General features: G+C 50.1%; 8 protein-coding genes across 8 annotated transcripts; 3 read left to right on the top strand and 5 right to left on the bottom strand.

The window, feature by feature from the left end:
- Window positions 1-89: 89 nt before the first annotated feature.
- On the bottom strand, window positions 90-1517 carry ASPGLDRAFT_47703 (opsin family protein). Its single transcript, XM_022546734.1, has 5 exons — window positions 1327-1517; window positions 1214-1280; window positions 676-1163; window positions 491-625; window positions 90-439 (listed from the first exon to the last, which is right to left on the bottom strand). The coding sequence occupies exons 1-5, from the start codon at window positions 1464-1466 to the stop codon at window positions 352-354; spliced, it is 918 nt and encodes a 305-aa protein (XP_022400688.1). The 5' UTR covers window positions 1467-1517; the 3' UTR covers window positions 90-351.
- Window positions 1518-1943: 426 nt separating this feature from the next.
- ASPGLDRAFT_66910 (isoleucine--tRNA ligase ISM1) lies at window positions 1944-7468 on the bottom strand (the record flags this gene model as incomplete). Its single annotated transcript, XM_022549070.1, has 4 exons — window positions 1944-5004; window positions 5241-5242; window positions 5297-6748; window positions 7361-7468. The coding sequence occupies 4 exons, from the start codon at window positions 7466-7468 to the stop codon at window positions 1944-1946; spliced, it is 4623 nt and encodes a 1540-aa protein (XP_022400687.1).
- On the top strand, window positions 7296-11033 carry ASPGLDRAFT_35990 (putative kinesin family protein (BimC); the record flags this gene model as incomplete). The annotated part of the gene is made up of 4 exons (XM_022544631.1): window positions 7296-7742; window positions 7795-9492; window positions 9545-9997; window positions 10056-11033. The coding sequence occupies 4 exons, from the start codon at window positions 7296-7298 to the stop codon at window positions 11031-11033; spliced, it is 3576 nt and encodes a 1191-aa protein (XP_022400686.1).
- A 537-nt stretch (window positions 11034-11570) lies between these two features.
- ASPGLDRAFT_92439 (uncharacterized protein) lies at window positions 11571-12500 on the bottom strand (the record flags this gene model as incomplete). Its single annotated transcript, XM_022550519.1, has 1 exon — window positions 11571-12500. A coding segment is annotated over one exon (930 nt), but the record flags the coding sequence as incomplete, so codon positions are not given.
- Window positions 12501-12590: 90 nt separating this feature from the next.
- ASPGLDRAFT_74720 (cytochrome P450) lies at window positions 12591-14563 on the bottom strand. The gene is made up of 6 exons (XM_022549746.1): window positions 14309-14563; window positions 14138-14254; window positions 13980-14082; window positions 13863-13925; window positions 13210-13809; window positions 12591-13146 (listed from the first exon to the last, which is right to left on the bottom strand). Exons 1-6 carry the CDS (start codon window positions 14534-14536, stop codon window positions 12734-12736), a joined length of 1524 nt encoding a protein of 507 aa, XP_022400684.1. The 5' UTR covers window positions 14537-14563; the 3' UTR covers window positions 12591-12733.
- A 180-nt stretch (window positions 14564-14743) lies between these two features.
- ASPGLDRAFT_47698 (uncharacterized protein) lies at window positions 14744-15417 on the top strand. Its single transcript, XM_022546733.1, has one exon. The coding sequence runs from the start codon at window positions 14905-14907 to the stop codon at window positions 15214-15216; it is 312 nt and encodes a 103-aa protein (XP_022400683.1). The 5' UTR covers window positions 14744-14904; the 3' UTR covers window positions 15217-15417.
- Window positions 15398-15999, bottom strand: ASPGLDRAFT_47697 (anaphase promoting complex subunit 11). Its single transcript, XM_022546732.1, has 4 exons — window positions 15824-15999; window positions 15739-15770; window positions 15619-15682; window positions 15398-15570 (listed from the first exon to the last, which is right to left on the bottom strand). Exons 1-4 carry the CDS (start codon window positions 15963-15965, stop codon window positions 15479-15481), a joined length of 330 nt encoding a protein of 109 aa, XP_022400682.1. The 5' UTR covers window positions 15966-15999; the 3' UTR covers window positions 15398-15478.
- Window positions 16000-16127: 128 nt separating this feature from the next.
- ASPGLDRAFT_47695 (sulfurtransferase) lies at window positions 16128-17541 on the top strand. Its single transcript, XM_022546731.1, has 2 exons — window positions 16128-17230; window positions 17285-17541. The coding sequence occupies exons 1-2, from the start codon at window positions 16257-16259 to the stop codon at window positions 17334-17336; spliced, it is 1026 nt and encodes a 341-aa protein (XP_022400681.1). The 5' UTR covers window positions 16128-16256; the 3' UTR covers window positions 17337-17541.
- The last annotated feature ends 94 nt before the right edge of the window (window positions 17542-17635 follow it).

The raw sequence follows: 17635 nt of genomic DNA, 5'->3' as shown, positions 1-17635 counted from the left end.
CGAGGCGATATTCCTCATTTACGATATACGAAGCACGATTTTATGTTAATGTTTTCCTTTTTATCTATGGAAGCTCTCAGTATGTATCCTAGAGAAGCATAATATAAATTAAGACTCAGAAACCAAAGTAATTCAACTATTAGATAACATTCATTAAGCACACATATCCTATTGATATCAAAAGCAACTATCCATGCCTATACAATTTTAACGTATCCCTTCCATAACTAAAAGCCATTGTTGCCTGTCATATCGTCGAGTACCATTACCAGTTCGATTATGCCGATTCGAGTTTGGCCATAACCCTGATTCCATATCCAAGAGCCCAACTCTCCGCAAACGAGCAGAGAGCTACGCTCCATCTCCATCTTCATCAGTGATGCGGATGGCGCCTTCGTTGGCGATTCCGCGGGACCAGAAGCCGTCGAGGTAGAGAGTCCTTCACAGATCAGCATATGTACGCAGGTCTGAGGAGTAGTGGTTGCCTTACGTTCCAGCCGCACTTTCATATGCAATCAGAAGCCAGTAGCCAAGGATACCTTGGGTGAAGATATCCAGGATAGCAAAGAGAATGGTCTCAGCATCCACATTCAACTTGAGCGCGATACCACCAGCGGCGAGGACACTGTCTTGTCAGCACACACTCACATCACACTAACCAAAGGGGGTACATACATCGGATACAAAACCTTAACCAACAACGTAGCCCCGGCCACAGTCCCATAAAACCTCCTTCTCTGCGAATCCCTACCACTCGCTGCCCTGGACCCATGAATCCCCACCTGATAAACCGTCACCAAATACCCCACACAACTAACCACAAACCACAGCCACTTCACACTCGCATTATCCGTGAACGTGCCCAGCAGTCCCGACGAAAGCATGACGAGATCCGCCATGATGGCGACGAGAAGGTGTGCGCCGGGGAGGCCCGAGAGCAGGGCTAGGTTGATGAGCATGAGCGGGTTGGTGAGGAACCAGTTTATGTAGCGCAGGTAGAGGATTTGGCGGTAGTGGTGCTCGGTTGTGTCGGGGACGTGTTTGTGGGCGTGCGTGAAGATGGAGTGGTTCCAGGTTGTGCCGGTGCCGGTTGCGAGGGCCATGTAGGTTATGAAGGAGATGGTGGTGGTTATGGCGACGAGGGTATGGAGGATGCGTTTGGACTGGGTGGGTTAGTGGTTGTGTTGATTGGGTTGGTCTGTTGGGGACGTACCAATGGTGCCCTAGATGCAAGTACATAGAAGATGAGGGACGAAAGCGCCATGAGCACGGCGACGACCCTATCCAGTTAGCCCTTCATATGGTCCAATACTTGAGATCGCATACCATAATGTCCTCTTTCCCGTCGAATGAATTTCCTGCAACACAGCACTAGGACCCGGAATCACCGTAGGAACAGGTCCTACCGACGGACTCGACGTCGGGATCGGAAGAAGCGAAGTGCTCGTAGCGAAGGATTCAATCATAGTTGCTGTATAGCTCGATGATACTAATTAGAATAGTGATTCTGAATCGGCAAGGAAAGAAATTGAGTGCAATTAAAGGAGGGCATCGCATTTAGAGAACTACAGGATTACAGCGGAAATCGTCATCCTGACTTCGACGTTGTCGTCATGGATCTCACGCGGAATTGGCATCCAATGTCATCCATGGTAGAGCTTCATATCTCCCAATAGAAGGCTGTGTATTATGTGGGAGCAGAGAAAATGCAGGTATTGAGGTGCACAATGTGTTGTCGAGTTCGTCATTTGATGCTACATCGAGAGAGTTGTTGCCTCCGCTATAGACCACCGTATTGGGATAAAGGGTACGGATTCTGAGTTAATGTATCCAATCTATAACTTTTGATTCTGGTCTAGAATAGGAGGAAGAGAATATTATGATACAAATAAAGAAAAACACTATGGTACATAGTCACGTAAATTCAAGATCTAAATTCATACTCATGCAGCATTGGCATCGAGATCACGAACAACCTCGTCGCACCGATCGCATAATCTTTCTTCTTCCTGCTCCGCTACCGGCGATTCCGGGACAGCATATCTCCAGCATCGAGGACATTTCGTGTCCTGTGGCGTGTACACATACGCAGTCCCTTTCTGACCACCAGGCAGCTCAAACTGCCCTGTGTAATGCCATTCCGCATTCTGGATGCTCGAGGGAATAGGCTCACTCTCTGCACCCAAAGTCACGGAGGAGACCACGAACAGGTCAGGGAGTTCAGACAGGTATCGCTGCAGAACGGAGTCGATGACGTTTTCACCCTGGAGGACGACGTGGACGAACGATTGCAGAGATGAACCTAGCTCTTTCTTCCCTCGTGCGTTCTCCTGCACCGTCTTGATCACAGAGTGAACGGCCATGAGTTCTTGGTAGTCAGTCTCGAGAGCGGGGTTCTGCCATTCAGGCGCGAGAGCGGAAACGGTGCGCTTCATGGGGTGTTCGCATTGCGATTTAACCGCCTCAGGAGCATGCTCCCAGGTCTCTTCGACGAGCATCGGCGTGATCGGGGCAAGCACTTCCTGCAGGTAGTTGTAGATGTGGAACAGCGTCGTTTGCGCGGCGCGTCTGCTGGCGCTATCCTCTCCGTACGTGTAAAGACGGTCCTTGATGGACTCCATGTAGAACGCAGAGAACTCGAGGTTGGCCCATCTGTTAATGGTGTTCACGGCTCTGTAGAACTCGAAGTTCTCGCAGGCCTTGTGGCTAGTGACGACCATATCAGACAAATGCATGAGGGCGATCTGATCAACTTTCTGCAGCTGGTGGTATGGGAGGATACGGTCCATGGGGAAGCCCGCAAGAGCTCCGAGCAGCAACTTGAAGGTGACACGGTACTTGTGCAGACTGGTATTGACCGTCTGTAGGACCTGTTTTCCAACAACCACATCTCTCGTGTAGTCGCTGCTAGCAACCCACATGCGAAGCGCGTCGGGACCAAGGGCATCGTAGACCGGGGCTGCATTCTCAGATTGCTTCTTCTTGCCCTTCTTTTGCTTGAGCGGTGGCAGGAGGGTTCCATCCATAATGGCTTTCGGTTCCACCACATTGCCAATCGACTTGCTCATCTTACGACCGTCTTCGTCAAGGGTGAAGCCATGGGTGACCAGGGTTTTGAACGGCGCGGCAGGAGCACTCGTCTGGCCTGAAGCAAGTTGGTGTGCAATGTACGTGAGCAGTCCCGATTGGAACCAACCACGGTGCTGGTCGGTGCCTTCGAGGTAAACATCCGCGAGATGACCCTTGTCCTGAGCGAGCCCTTCGATTTCGGACCAGCTGGTACCGCTGTCAAACCAGACGTCCATGGTGTCCGTCCCGCGTCGGTACCCGGGGCCAGATGCATCTTGCAGAGACGCAGGAATCCATGCCGGATCGTTCGCATCGTCCGTCCACCAGGCATCGACACCGCGCTCATCAATCACAGACATGATGTGCGATACACTGTCCTTGGTGAGCACAGCCTCGCCCGTGTCGCGGTGGTAAAGCGCAGGAATGGGGACACCCCATGCACGTTGACGAGAAATACACCATTCGCTACGGTTCTTGACGAAGTTCTCCAGCCGTTGCTTTCCAGACTGAGGGAAGAAGTGGACATCTTGCAGAGCCTTGACAGCGCTGTCGCGAATATCTCCAACATCGGCGAACCATTGCTCAGTAGCTCTGATGATGATCGGGAGCTTAGAGCGCCAGTCGTGCGGGTACTTGTGTTCGTACCGGTGCTGCGCCAGGAGCTGGCCCTGCGACTCGACATATTCCAAAACAGCGACATTTCCCTCTCCAAGGACATTCTTGCCGCTCAATCTGCTGGGATCGATGGGCATGGCCTCGATGGTGAATTCTCCGTGATCATTGACCGGGGCAAACGCGGCGATTCCATGAGACGCACAAACTTCGTAGTCATCCATACCATGCCCGGGAGCGCAGTGAACGAGTCCAGATCCAGAATCCGCAGTAACAAAGTCCGCTGCAATCATGGGCTGGGGCTGAGCATCCTGTCCCTTGAAAAGCGGCCGGTACGTAGTTTGATCTGCCAGTTCTGAACCAAGAATAGACGGCACAATTACAGATAAGTCCTCCTTCAGAATATTCTGAAGGTATTCCAACCGAGATTGCGCAATAAGAAGATATCCGCGTGTGTCAGACTCGACGATCGTGTATTCCAGAGATTCGTGAACCGCAATCACAGCATTGGCCGGCAGGGTCCAGGGCGTGGTTGTCCAAATAACAGCACTAACCTCCTTTTCGCGAAGCAAAGGATTCTGCAACAAGTGAGGCGGAAGAAAAACGAGCGGAAACTTAACCAGAGCAGCAGCAGACACATGGTCCTCCTTGTACTCCAATTCAGCTTCTGCCAGCGCCGTACCAGTAGACGGAGACCAATAGACCGGTTTGAACCTTCGATAGATCAAGCCCTTATCGACCATTTCACGGAAAACACCCAACTGCCTCTTCTCGAATTCCTTATCCATAGTCTTCCAATGGCTCTCCCAGTCAGCCATGACACCAAAACCGCGGAATCCCTTCATCTGCTCTTTAACCGTCTTCCCCGCCAATTTCCGCGCCTTGTTGCGAATCACCGTCGCACTGACAGGCCCATTGGCCGCCAGCCCGGCATCCTTCTCGCCCTGTAGCGCCTTAAGCTCGATGGGTAGCCCATGACAATCCCATCCAGGCACATAGCCCACTCTCTTCCCCCGCCCCAGCTGCACTCGGCAGATAATGTCCTTGAGGATCTTATTTAGCGCATGGCCGATGTGAAGCTCGCCATTCGCGTACGGCGGTCCGTCGTGTAGAACGAAAGGTCGATCGGCCGGTCGTTCACGGCGTTGCCAGGCGTATAGCTCGTTGGTGCATCGTTGCAGGTATTTTGCTTGATCGGCCGGGGACACGCGCGCCGGGAACGTCGACTTGGGGAGTTTGAGTGTCGACGACCAGGACCGTGTGAGCGTCCGCGGCAGTTCCGGCATACTACTTCTGAAGAAGCATGTCCTGTTCAGAACGGCGCTGCTGCTTGGAAAAGGTCTCCGGCTGTTTGGCGGAGAAAAGCGGGCAATCTTTACGATGCGGGTAACGATACGTAATATTACCATTTTAAATCTGATTTTTGACTGAAAATGCCGTAATGTGATTACATGGGATATTACACAAGAAGTGACTGATGCTTGAGATAGAAAAACATCATTACATTGGTAGTATCTTATAGTAGAAGATGGTTGTGCTGGCTGGTAAAATCCCCAAACGCCTGCCACAGAAATATTACTCCAAAGGATAATCAATAAATCGTGACGCAGCTCACTGCGCCGTTCTTCATGACTTCAAATAGAAGCCCAGGAAATCCAAACAACTCAGTATTACCTAGGCCCCCATCCTGGCTGTCGCCACCAGCTCTCGGTCCCCGGCCGGTACTCTCTTCCCAGCCGCCAAGGAACTCAACGCTGCTTTCCGGGCTGTCGCCCCAGCCGCGATTCAGCACCATTGGACGTTGAAGCGCTCGTTCCTCTGCAGCGCTCGCGTACGATCCCTTCCAAACGTCCCTAAGACGTGATGAGATCTCGTCGTATGGGGTCTCTGAAGTCACGGGATCGCCATGTGCATCAAGGTAGATAGTCCAACGACTGCGCCGATGGCGGTTGAATGGATACGAGCCCGGGACGTTTCCATGTAGGATAATCTTTGTGACGACCAGTTGAGACGATGGATTCGGAGGTGCTGGATCAGATAGATCGGACCCCGGAAATGCAGGGCCAGGCGTGGTAGGGTAGCTGATAAAAGCATCAAATCCATGGTGGAAATAATTATAGAAACATTCTGTGGGCATTGAGGAAGGGTCCAAAGTTTCTCCATGGGAAATTTCCTCGTCAGAATCATCAGTCACGCTGTTGTTTGAAGACTGGTCGGTATCAGTAACATCAATCCCTCTGGCTGGGGATGGACTCATATGCAAAGCATCTGCACCACCGCCGCCGCCTGCAGCGCGGTGGATTGAGATTCTTCGATCATTCTTACGATAAATGGCATCTGGTGGCCCAAACTCTGCAATCAAGTCTTGAGGAGTGGTCTCGGAGAGAGAGATGTATGTGGTAGGAGTTGACCTTCGGACAATCTCAATCTTTCCAGCCCCCAAGACATTGAACTCCTCGATCTCATCCGGAGACGCTTCCCTATTCTTCCCGACCAGTGCTGGAGAACGAGGATACTGAGGCGGCTGTGTGAACAATTTAGACCTGGATTCCGGCCACGATGAGCCCTGGTAAATCGCCATCGACGTGGCTGGCAGCGCTGCTGAGGATGAAAGCAATGCTACAAAGTCACATTGGTCCGAATACGCCGAGTTCTGCAGCGGGAAGGAGAACGCGACCCCGGGATACGAGAGGACATAAGTGCCATATGGGGTGTGAGAGGCTGGGGGTATATATTCTCCCGGGTACGATGGACCGAAGAGACGGTTGTAGACATGACGGAAGCTAGGACCCTGTTGGGACGGCGTTTGCTCCTTCGTGCCCTTGACCACATCTTGATTCTTATAAACCATCGATATCTTGGTGAAGTCGAGTACCTCAATCAGACGCAGTCTCTGGTCAGGGCCATCGAATCGTAGGCGAAGACCATTTGACGGAAGTTGTAGGATAACCGGCTTTCGCAAGGGATCCGAAGACGAGTATGCCAGGTCGATTGCGGGGTATGTTTGGGGATGGGATTTAACACGACTGAGGACATTGTGAAGGGAAGCACCCAGGGCTATTCGATGCTAAGCTGTCAGTCCAATTTTCCGCATATATAGTATCGGAGAGAGGCTTGCTTATGAATCCCAGGCCCTTGCCAGGATAGATCTGGGCCTGCGCCGAAGCTTTGGAGGAGGCCATATCGATAGTCCGGGCCGTTATCAAGGCCAACTGGGGCAAAACAGGTCCATGCAGCAGCAAGAGCTGTAAAGGAACGGTCAATATATGAAAAGAAGCCTCAGGTCTCAAAAATCGATGTCTACAAAATCACGATGACGATGGTTCAGAAGTCTTTCGTTTAAATGTATGAGAGGAACGTCAGCTGGCGATAAGGAAGATGATCATGTGATGAGGGGGCATGACCCCCTAAGCATTGGCCGTCATGTGACACGTGTGCGGAGACCGCTTTTGTTTACATTCCGTTTTCAGAATTCGGAGCACAACCTCCACTGCAACGATACTTCTTTGCTTATTCCACACTCTGTACAGCATATATCGGCGTTGTACATATTTGATTTTGGATTTTTGCTATTTTCTCGTCATTGAACCTGCGAACGTTTTCACATTGTCACCATGGCTGGCCCCCCACGGCCTGCCTCTGGTCTGCCCACGAGACGGAGCGCGATGCGACCACCTACCAAACGAACAACCTCAACCGCTACCGATAGATCGTCCTCTTCTGCTTCTTTAACTAGACCATCTAGTAATGCGCGCGCGCTTAAATCGCCGAGCGAACCGTCCAGCATCGTGAGCAAGAGAAAGGAGAGAGACTTCGAACGGGAAATCAACGAGGACACTAGCATTCGTGTTGTCGTGCGATGTCGTGGTCGGAGTGAACGCGAAGTCAAAGAGAACAGTGGTGTGGTAGTCTCGACAGACGGTGCTAAAGGGAAGACAGTAGACCTGTCAATGGGACCGAACGCGCTGTCGAATAAGACATACACGTTCGACAAGGTCTTATCTCCGGCTGCTGATCAGACAATTGTTTATGATGATGTTGTTCTTCCAATTGTCAACGAGGTAATTTATTTGACCGAGACACGAAGGGCTCTCCAACTAACGGGAGATTCAGATGCTTGCAGGTTACAACTGCACCATTTTCGCATACGGCCAAACCGGAACGGGAAAGACATATACGATGTCCGGTGACATGACAGACACATTGGGCATTCTATCCGACAATGCCGGCATTATTCCACGCGTTCTGTACTCATTGTTTCACCAATTGAAGGATACAGAAAGCACCGTGAAGTGTTCATTCATCGAATTATATAATGAAGATCTGCGCGACCTACTATCGTCCGAAGATAACTCGAAGCTGAAGATTTACGAGAATGAGAAGAAGGGTCAAAACGGAAGTACCATGGTTCAGGGAATGGAAGAGACCTATATTGATACAGCGCATGCCGGTATCAAACTGCTCCAGCTTGGTAGCCACAAGCGCCAGGTTGCTGCGACCAAGTGCAACGATCTGAGTTCGCGCAGTCATACCGTTTTTACGATAACAGTGTACACCAAGCGGACGACAGAATCGGGAGAGGAATACGTTAGCCCCGGAAAACTGAATCTGGTCGACTTGGCCGGAAGCGAGAACATCCAACGCAGTGGTGCCGAGAACAAACGTGCAGCAGAGGCTGGGCTAATCAACAAGAGCTTACTCACACTGGGCAGAGTCATCAATGCGCTTGTAGATAAGAGTAGCCATATTCCCTACAGAGAATCGAAACTCACGCGTCTGCTGCAAGACTCTTTGGGGGGGCGAACGAAGACTTGCATTATCGCCACAGTCTCAACGTCGAAAACGAACCTCGAGGAAACAATATCGACCCTGGATTACGCTTTCCGAGCTAAAAATATCCGCAACAAACCGCAGATCAACTCCACGATGTCCAAGAAGACTCTTCTACGAGAGTTCACTTTCGAGATTGAGAAGCTCAAGGGAGAGCTTATTGCCACGAGACATCGAAATGGCGTTTACATGGCACCCGATGCATACGAGGAGATGACCATGGAGAACGAGTCTCGAAGGATAGTCAACGAGGAACAACGAGCCAAGATTGAAACCATGGAGTCGAGTTTACGCCACAAAGTCCAAGAACTTTTTACGTTGACCAGTAATTTCAACAACTTGAAGAAGGATAACGAGGAGACGCAGGCCGCCCTCAACAATACCAACGATGTCCTCGAGAAGACGGAGATAGTTTTGAATGATACCAAGGCGACCCTTGAAGAAGAGGAATTGCTCCGAAAAGCTCACCAAGAAACCGAGACACAGCTTCAAAATGTTGGAACCGGACTTGTGTCGACACTGGGCAGCACTGTCAAGGATGTGGAAGGTTTGCATGCAAAGATTCAGCGTAAGGCCGACTTGGCAGCACTCAACCAACAATCCTGGCAAACGTCTAGTGGCGAAGTTTCCGATGTTACAAAGCAAATCGACGCCCGGGTAGGAGCTTTCCAGGATCAACATTCAACGCTCGTGGAGACCATCTCGGACCGGATCAGCCAATTTGTCGAGACTGAATTGAACAATGTGCAGTCAAGCCAGTCGCAGCTTGAAGGCTTCAGTTCATCATTCGACAAGGCAGAGGCAGAGGCTACCGCCCAGACCTCTGGTGCACACGATGAGATGAACGAGGTACTCGAGGAGATCAAGGTCTTGCGTGAAGAAGTCAAGGGTCGAGTCGGAGCAGGGCTGAATGGCTTATCGGCTGCAGCTGGTCGTATTTCCAAGGAAGTTATTGGCGAGTTTGCCGACTTCCATGCTCAGGTGAGTCCGGCCATCTTCACATGCATCAATGGACGTTGACTGACGGATACAGCTCTATGAATCTTATAGCACCCTTGGCAAGGACATGAAGTCCATGTTTGACGGCGTCGTGAACCATCTTCATGAGCAGAAGACTGAAATCAGTCTTCTGCGATCGCAACTTCAACAGGCCAACCAAGAGACCATCGAGGCCAACCGCAAGGCTTCGTCTCAATTGGCACAATCTATGGAAGAAGAGAATGCAACTGCTGAAGCGGAGCGAGACCAGTTGCTGTCCCAAATTAAGGTCCTGATGGATGAATCACGTCAGAGACAATTTGGCCGCATGAAGAACAAGTTTGACGGTGTGAGGGTTGATATCTCGTCCTCGGGCGATGCGCTGGAGCAAGCGACAACCCAGCATGACCGTCATGTCGATGAGTGGGTGTTCAAATCGGAGCAATTCGCAAAGGACGTCACCGCATCTCGGGACGAGGTCAAGACGAAAATGCAGAACGACTGGGAGGTAAGAGACACCAGTACCCATCTTTCAATGTATGCTCATGCTAAACTGATTACGATAGGCATTTGACCATCGCAACGTATCTATCCAAAAGGTTACCGAGTCCGTACAAGAGGAGACTGTCCGCATTGTCGATGCCCAGATGAAAGACATGAGCAAACAGATGGGTGCATTGGACGATTTCGTCGCCAAGGCACGATCCCAGAATGGCCGCTTCCATGAAGCGCATCTGGATAGCTTGAACAACATGGCGTCCAATGTCCGTCAATCCTATTCAACCGTCCAAGAGAAATTCGGAGGATTCGGTGAACGGGTTGATCAACTACAGAACGACACTGCTCAGGACAAGGACAGCCTCTTGGAAGTCGCTGCACCTCTGACAGACGAGGTCCGGAACCCCCTGTCAGCCCTGCGCACGAACATCCAAGCTCGCCCGTTGAAAGAATACGTCGCCACCGGAGTCACTCCAGCAAAGCGCCCCTACGAGTATCCAACAACCCTGCCTCAAACCGAATCCCACGACGCCCTCGTCGCAAGACTCCGAAACTCCAAGCAACTCAAAGACCTCCCCTTCGGCGGTGAAGACAAAGTCACCCCCCTAAACAGCTCTTCACCCACAGCCTCACCATCCAAGGGCTTCGTCTACAATGACGCTGAGGATGAGGTAGGACCAGAGCTACCTGCCCCTACCCCCGCCCCTGCTCCTGCTCCTGTCACCACTACTCCTTCCAACACGGGACTTAGGGAAGTTGATGCAAACGTCGTCGCCAGACCGGCCGATGAAGCCACCCTCGGCCGGTCCTCGTCCGTGAAACCTTTGGACTCAGAGAGTGAGCATCATCGCCCCGAGTCGATGCCGTCGGACGAACCTCCGTCTAAACGGCACTGCTCTGCTACTGCAGTCGCGGAAAACAAGTTTCCGCATAAAGCGCTTAATAGGAAGATGGCGGGGATGATGGGGGGTAGGGAGAATGTGGCGCCGTCTCCTGCGACGCGGGCTTCGCGGAGACTTAGGGGTCGTCCTTCTATGACTGGTTAGGTGTGGTTTTGTTTCGTGTCTGTGTTTGTTTTTGTGTTTCTCGTGGCTATCGGTTATTTTCGGTTATCGGGTCAAAAGCTTTTGGTTTATACCCCGTGGTTTGTTGTTTGTTTGGCGTTTCTTCTGCAAGCTCTATAGAGTGTGGTTTACTGGCGTTTTATTTGTGGGTTATCTCTCTTTACTTTCTTCGATGATCCTGGTTCTTAGATACCTGTTTGCCTATTCAATGCCTACTTTTTGCAATTGTTCTCTATCAAGATGCGCTTCTCTTGAAGTAAATTGTGTTTGCGAGAAATTGTACCCTTAAGACCAAGTATTATTGGGACTGCTCTACTAATTCTCTTCTATGCTGCGTCTTGTATTCGAGCGTCAAGATTCACCAAGTGCACCGGCTTGGGTCTCAAGATTCCCTAGCGGCTCTTGCTCTGTCGTTCCAGCCGTAATATTATTATCATTATCCACACCCTGCTGGTCCCCAACATGATCATGCTCTCCTGCTCCATCTCCTTGCTGCTGTTCCATATCCGATTCGTAGTGCATATGTTCCCCAGCTTCTATCACCTGCCTGAGCTCGCCCATCCGCTTCGCAAACTGGTCCATCATGTCTTCCAGTCGCTGGCTTCCCCGTTCTTTATCCTTCTCTTTCGAAGCCGTACTTGGTGGTAGACCGGGTGTGCCATGAATCTTGAGCATCAACCCTCCGTTGAGTGGTTGTTCGCCTGATGTGTTATTCTCAAATGTTGGGGCCGGGACGAGCTCGGTGTTGAGGACTTGCCATGCGGGTGTGAGGCTGTGGGCCGAGGTCACCGTGAACTGAGGCGTTTGTTGCTGCGGTTGCTGGTTTTGCTGGTGTGGGATGGCTGTCGGGTGCGTTGCAGGCGAGGTCGACATGGAATTGGTGCCGCCGGCGTTATTCGGATTCATATCTGTCCTAGGGGTAGGTTCTACATCGAGGATAATATAGCTATCCCGTACCCCGGGGATGGGAGGTGGTAAAAGAGTATCCTTCCTCAACCCCGAAAGCTCGTCTTCTTCATTGTAACCTGACCCGTCTTCGCTTTCGCCTTGCCGTGACCGGGTCGGCCTCTTTCCGCCGGTAGAGCTGTCCTGCTCTGATTCTAATGAACGCACAGCAGCCTCGGTCAGAATATCCGTGTCGTCATCAGAGAAGATGTAGTGGACTGTTGGATGGTGGTATTCCCCCGTGTTTGCGTCCTCGACCAAGGTGAAGAATGGCTGGAAGGGTTGGTGGTGACCCGTTGGGATATCTAAAACTCCATCATTCTCATATTGCAGGTTCTCGATTTGATCTGGATGGGTTTGCTGGTCATGTTCTGTTGGTTGTGTAGGTCGGTCGATGGTCTGAGGGCGGGAAGCTGGTGATCCCGAAGGGTCGCGGACGAATTGCCTGGGAGATGAGGATAGGGAGGGAGATGTAGCGTTGGTGTAATGCTTTGGAAGTGACATCTCCGCGGCTGCGAGACTACATGGTCAGAAAGAGAAAGGGAAAAGAAGGATGTCGTGGTGGTAGTGACTAGTGTAGTAGTGATGATGGTTGGAGCTGTTGGAGATCCCTTATCGATAAGGGTCAGGTGATTTTCTACCACATATCCAACCCTTCCTCTCAGTAATTTCGGAACAAGAATCATATTTGTATAGTCTACAAATTGTCTAGGGCATCGGCTTCCTGCAACAAGCCGTCATTCTTTACAATCTAGCAGTTTCCTAATCTCCAGCTTTGCATCCGGGTCACTCAACATCTCAAACCCGATCTCCACAACCTTTGGCTTGACACCTTCCGGAATTCTGACATCGTAAGTCAACAGAATCTTAGCCAGCGCGATTTTGACTTCATTACTAGCAAAGGACCTCCCAGGACAGATTGGCTTCCCTATCCCGAAGGCGATATGCTCCCGGCTGGTGGAAGCGAGTGCTGCCCAAGCATTGCCGGATTGACGTAGACGAAGAAAACGGTAGCCGTCGTAGGTGGAAGGGTTAGGATAAATAGTGGGATCCCACATCACGGACGAATCAACAGCAACGTTAGTTCCGCGGGGTATAGTCATGCCATTTGGAAGGACGATATCTCGCATAGCTTTTCGTTCAAGATTTGCTGTAGGAGAGAGCGTTTCAGTACCTTGAAACAAGAATCAATGTGGCATCGGTATCCACATACCTAATATTCCAGGCTTCAGCCGTTGGGTCTCCTTGACTGCACTGTCCAGTAGCTGCATCTTGAAAACGCCCGCAGTTGTCCATCCACTTTCCTCAATAGCCTTGTTTGCTTCATCTCTTATAGCTGGAATCAATTCCGGGTGCATACATATATCCAGAAGGGCCTGCTTGAGCAACTCGGAGGTTGTGTGCATTGCACTTATCGCAAATGCTATTTGTGCAGCAGCGGCATCGTAGGGGCGTCCCGCGGCTATCTCCTCAAGCCACTCGATGGTGTCATTAAACTTTTCTGCTTTATGACTTTCAATAGAAGTGCCTCGCACACGTGCTCTGTGGTCGAAAGTTGGCTGTAATATACGACGAGCGAGACGCAATTGTTGACGGCATGCTCTGAGCTCTGGCAAGAACCAATGGACAAGTGGACGGAGGAAAGCAGGACAGGCGCGGAGTGATCGGACTCCCATAAATGTATTCATTGTAGAAGTGAGAGTCAACTCCTGCCATGCAGCATCGCGAGCTAGTTGAGGGCCAACGAAAACAGATGCTGACATTCGCCCGATGAAGCGAATTGCGTGTTGAGACCAATCAACGGTGTGCCAGTCTTAGGAGACTTAGTTCTTGTCAAGAATTCAGCCACAGAGGGGACAAGCATACCATTATCATCTGTCCAAATTTCTCTCAGGGCCTCTGTAAGGTGTTTGTGAAACAATTCACACTCTATTATGGTCAGTTAAGATCCGTCTCGACAAATGGCTCCGGGATTTCACATACGACTATTCTGGTTCAGCTTCTTCTTGGTGACATCGATGAGGATTTTTCTGGGATCAGTTACGATGCCCTGTCCTTCCATTCCAGGATACGCTGCAAAGTATTCCTTTTGTATCGCCGTCAGTTTCTGTATCATTCCGGCAAAGGGAGATTCAACATACGTCATGTACAAGCGCCTGATGATCTAAATCTGAACAGTTCTTCAACCATTCTGTATAAGATGCTGGGAGGATGACTCGAGAACCAAGGGTGGTTATAATGCGAAATGGGCCGTTGAACTGAAGCATGCAGGTTAGACACCGTATCTCGTCCGGGAAATCAATTGATCTTACCTTCCGAATACCTTCCTTAATCAAGCCCCTAGCATTCGATACAAATTCTGCATGTGCTTTTCTCAATGTTATATCACCGGAATAGGAATTGATAGTTGGGATTGCCGGTCTTCTCATCCAACGCCATGTGAGAATAACAAGGATGCCCAAGAGGACCGTAGGGAGAATATGAACAACGGACAAGTCTTTGTTGAGGAAACCGACTGTGTGAGATTGATAATATGCCATAGCTGCTCACGGCTATCGAGGTCTCGCAGTCGCGATTGTAATACATTATTCAAGCAATGTCAAGTTGATTGAAATAGGAGCATTTGGTCACGTGTATAGAACATTGACTGAGTGATAATGACTCATCTTGATTGGACAGCGACTACTAACTAATACTACTATCTCCTTGCTTGCAGAAAACTTTTGTCGCTAATCTCAATCGGTTCCCGACAATGATCCTGACTTGGAAAGAGGACCTTAGGAGATGAAATAGCATTTGCATGGATCCAACACTTCCATGAGAATTCAAGGAAGCGGCAGGTAAGTTTATCAATCAATCTAACTAATGACTTAGACTGGTAAATATCGACTACTCCTCCTTGACAACCATGGATCCCATCTCACATACGAATTCGTTGAATACGCTGAAAAGCATCAAATTATCCTTATTACCCTCCCACCACATACAACTCACTTTCTACAACCGCTTGATGGCATCCCTTTCAAGCCATATAAGCATTATCATGGTGATGGTGTTCGTGAGGCAGCAAAGGATGGGTATGATACTTTTGAGAGGCGGGAATTCCTTGCAAAACTCCCTAGTTTTCGACAAAGGGCATTTTCTGGAAGAACGATCCGATCTTCATTCAAATTATGTGGCATATTTCCTTTTGATCCATCTATTGTCTTGGATCCATTAAAAAGGAAGCTGTCTTTGGACAATGAGAATCCTCTGGAAATGTGGTTGGATAAGGGAATGGGCCTACTGGGAGTTCTAAATCTACTACTCCATCATTAATTACCTCTTCACCAAAGACACTCCAGCGCTTCTTTCCCACCGCATTTCAGCTTGAGCTTGCATTGTTGTCATAAGAAAAAAGTCAAAAAAAAAAAAAAAAAAATACTGTAGGGTATCATGTCTATAAACCTCCAAACGCCTTCATCCCTGGTAAAGCATATGCATCATACTTGTATGTCCTGAGTAGTGTCTTGAGCAGTGTCTTGAGTGTTTTGAGTAGCGTTTCCGTCTTCCTCGTTTCCTTTCCATTCGAATTCTGCAGATGATCAGCATCTAGTCTAAGCTGGACAATTCGCATACATACTCTGTCTGCACATTGGACAAAGACCCTTGGAAGCCTCTTGTTGGATCCAGGTCATCAGACAATGCTACATTACCGTCAGTATCAACAGTCTGGTCCTCGTGACACGGACAGTTTACTCACCATGTGGAAGGAATGACCACATTTTCCGAGTACTGTAGAGCATTAGCATTCGCTCTCATTCAACTCTATAGAGATTATCACGTACACAGCGCGCAATCGTCACCGGGAAACTTGCAGGTTGGACAGGTACCGTCGAACTGAACGCGACAGATACCACACACGTCGTCGTCGGGCATATCCCAGCGCCAAGTTGCGACGGCGTTCCACTCTTTGAACGTGACCTTCATTTCCGCGGGTATATGTAAATCAGCCTGAAGATGGAGTTGTTGATAGAGAGTTTGTCCAGGTACTGATAGGAGGTGTGGGTTCATAATAATCCGAACTCCGCATTTCTCCCCGCCTCTCATCTTCCTCTTTATCTCTCATCTTCCTACTACAACTCCTTCTCTCACTGTGCTAATTAAACGTCTGCCAGGGCTTAAATCTATTCGTCGTGGATGACGCGATTCTTAGGGTCGATTGGCGGCATGTAAATACTATAAATTTACTTGGTTTTCCATCTTCTATCCCCACTGACTATGGCTTTCTCGGCTCTCCGCACTTCTGTCCCTTCGCCAACTCGCTTTGTGCGCTCAACCATGTCCCAATCTCTGCGACAACCGGTCCAATATCGCCCGGTCTCCTTCTCTTCGTATCTGGTCACTCCCAAGGAACTCAATGAAGCTCTTCGGAAGAACCCGGCCACTAGAATTTCGACGTCGCCGCGCGTTGTCCCTCTCTGCGCCGCCTGGTTCATGCCCAACGACCCCGAGGGTCGCAAGGGAATTGACGCTTTCCAGAAGAATCGCATTCCCCAGGCGCGCTACTTCGACCTGGATGGGGTCAAGGATACCGAGTCGCCGTATCCGCACATGCTCCCCACTTGCGAGACCTTTGCGGAGGCGATGAGCAACTTGGGTATCCGTCGCGACGACAATGTCGTAATCTATGATACTGAAGAATTGGGGCTTTTCAGTGCGCCTCGTGTGGGCTGGACCCTGCGAGTGTTTGGTCATCCTAATGTGCATGTGCTTAACAACTACCGCCTGTGGGTTCGTGAGGGATACCCGACGGAGACTGGAGAGCCTGTGCCAGTGGAAAAGACCAAGTACCCCGTTCCCAACTATGACGCGAAACTCGTGATGCCATACTCTGAGTTGAAGGAGATCGCCAAGGAGCATCGGAAAGAGGGCTCCAGAGAGGCGGAGATCTTGGATGCACGGCCCTACGGTCGCTGGGCGGGGATTGACCCCGAGCCCCGGCCTGAACTGTCATCTGGACATATCCCCGGATCGAAGAGCTTGCCTTTTCCGGAGTTGCTTGATCCCGAGATCAAGACCATGCGACCCGCAGATGAACTTCGCAAGGTGTTTGAAGAGCGCGAGATCGATGCGTCCAAAACGATTATCAGCTCTTGTGGCTCCGGCGTGACTGCTGCCATTATTGAGACGGCTTTGCATGTGTCGGAGTACGGGGAACCGAACCTTCGGAGGGTGTACGATGGCAGCTGGACGTGAGTATCCTTTTGTTTATGTGTATTGTACCTGCAATTGCTAACCGATCAAAGTGAGTGGGCACAGCGTGTAAAGCCGGCGGACGGTCTCATCCGTAAGACTTAGATACTATATCCCTACGACTCACCTCTATCTTCATTGTTTCATGGTAAAGACGGACTGTATGACAGAATGCTTGATGTTCCTTGCGCGCATTTCTTTTCTGGGTTACTTTGGTATCCAAGGGCGGATCTGTTTCGTTACATAGAAGCGTTCGGCATCTAGATATCCATGTTTTCGACCACAGTACAGATGTACATAGAACGAAGAATGTCTACTCATTTCAATTCATTGAATGTAAGAATGTACAGATGTACTTCAAGGAATGTATTTGCAACTGGCCTGTTGTATAGTTTTGTAACTAG

Source organism: Aspergillus glaucus, assembly GCF_001890805.1.
Source record: "Aspergillus glaucus CBS 516.65 unplaced genomic scaffold ASPGLscaffold_11, whole genome shotgun sequence".
Taxonomy (NCBI): domain Eukaryota; kingdom Fungi; phylum Ascomycota; class Eurotiomycetes; order Eurotiales; family Aspergillaceae; genus Aspergillus; species Aspergillus glaucus.
This window is presented reverse-complemented; position numbering and strand designations above follow the sequence as displayed.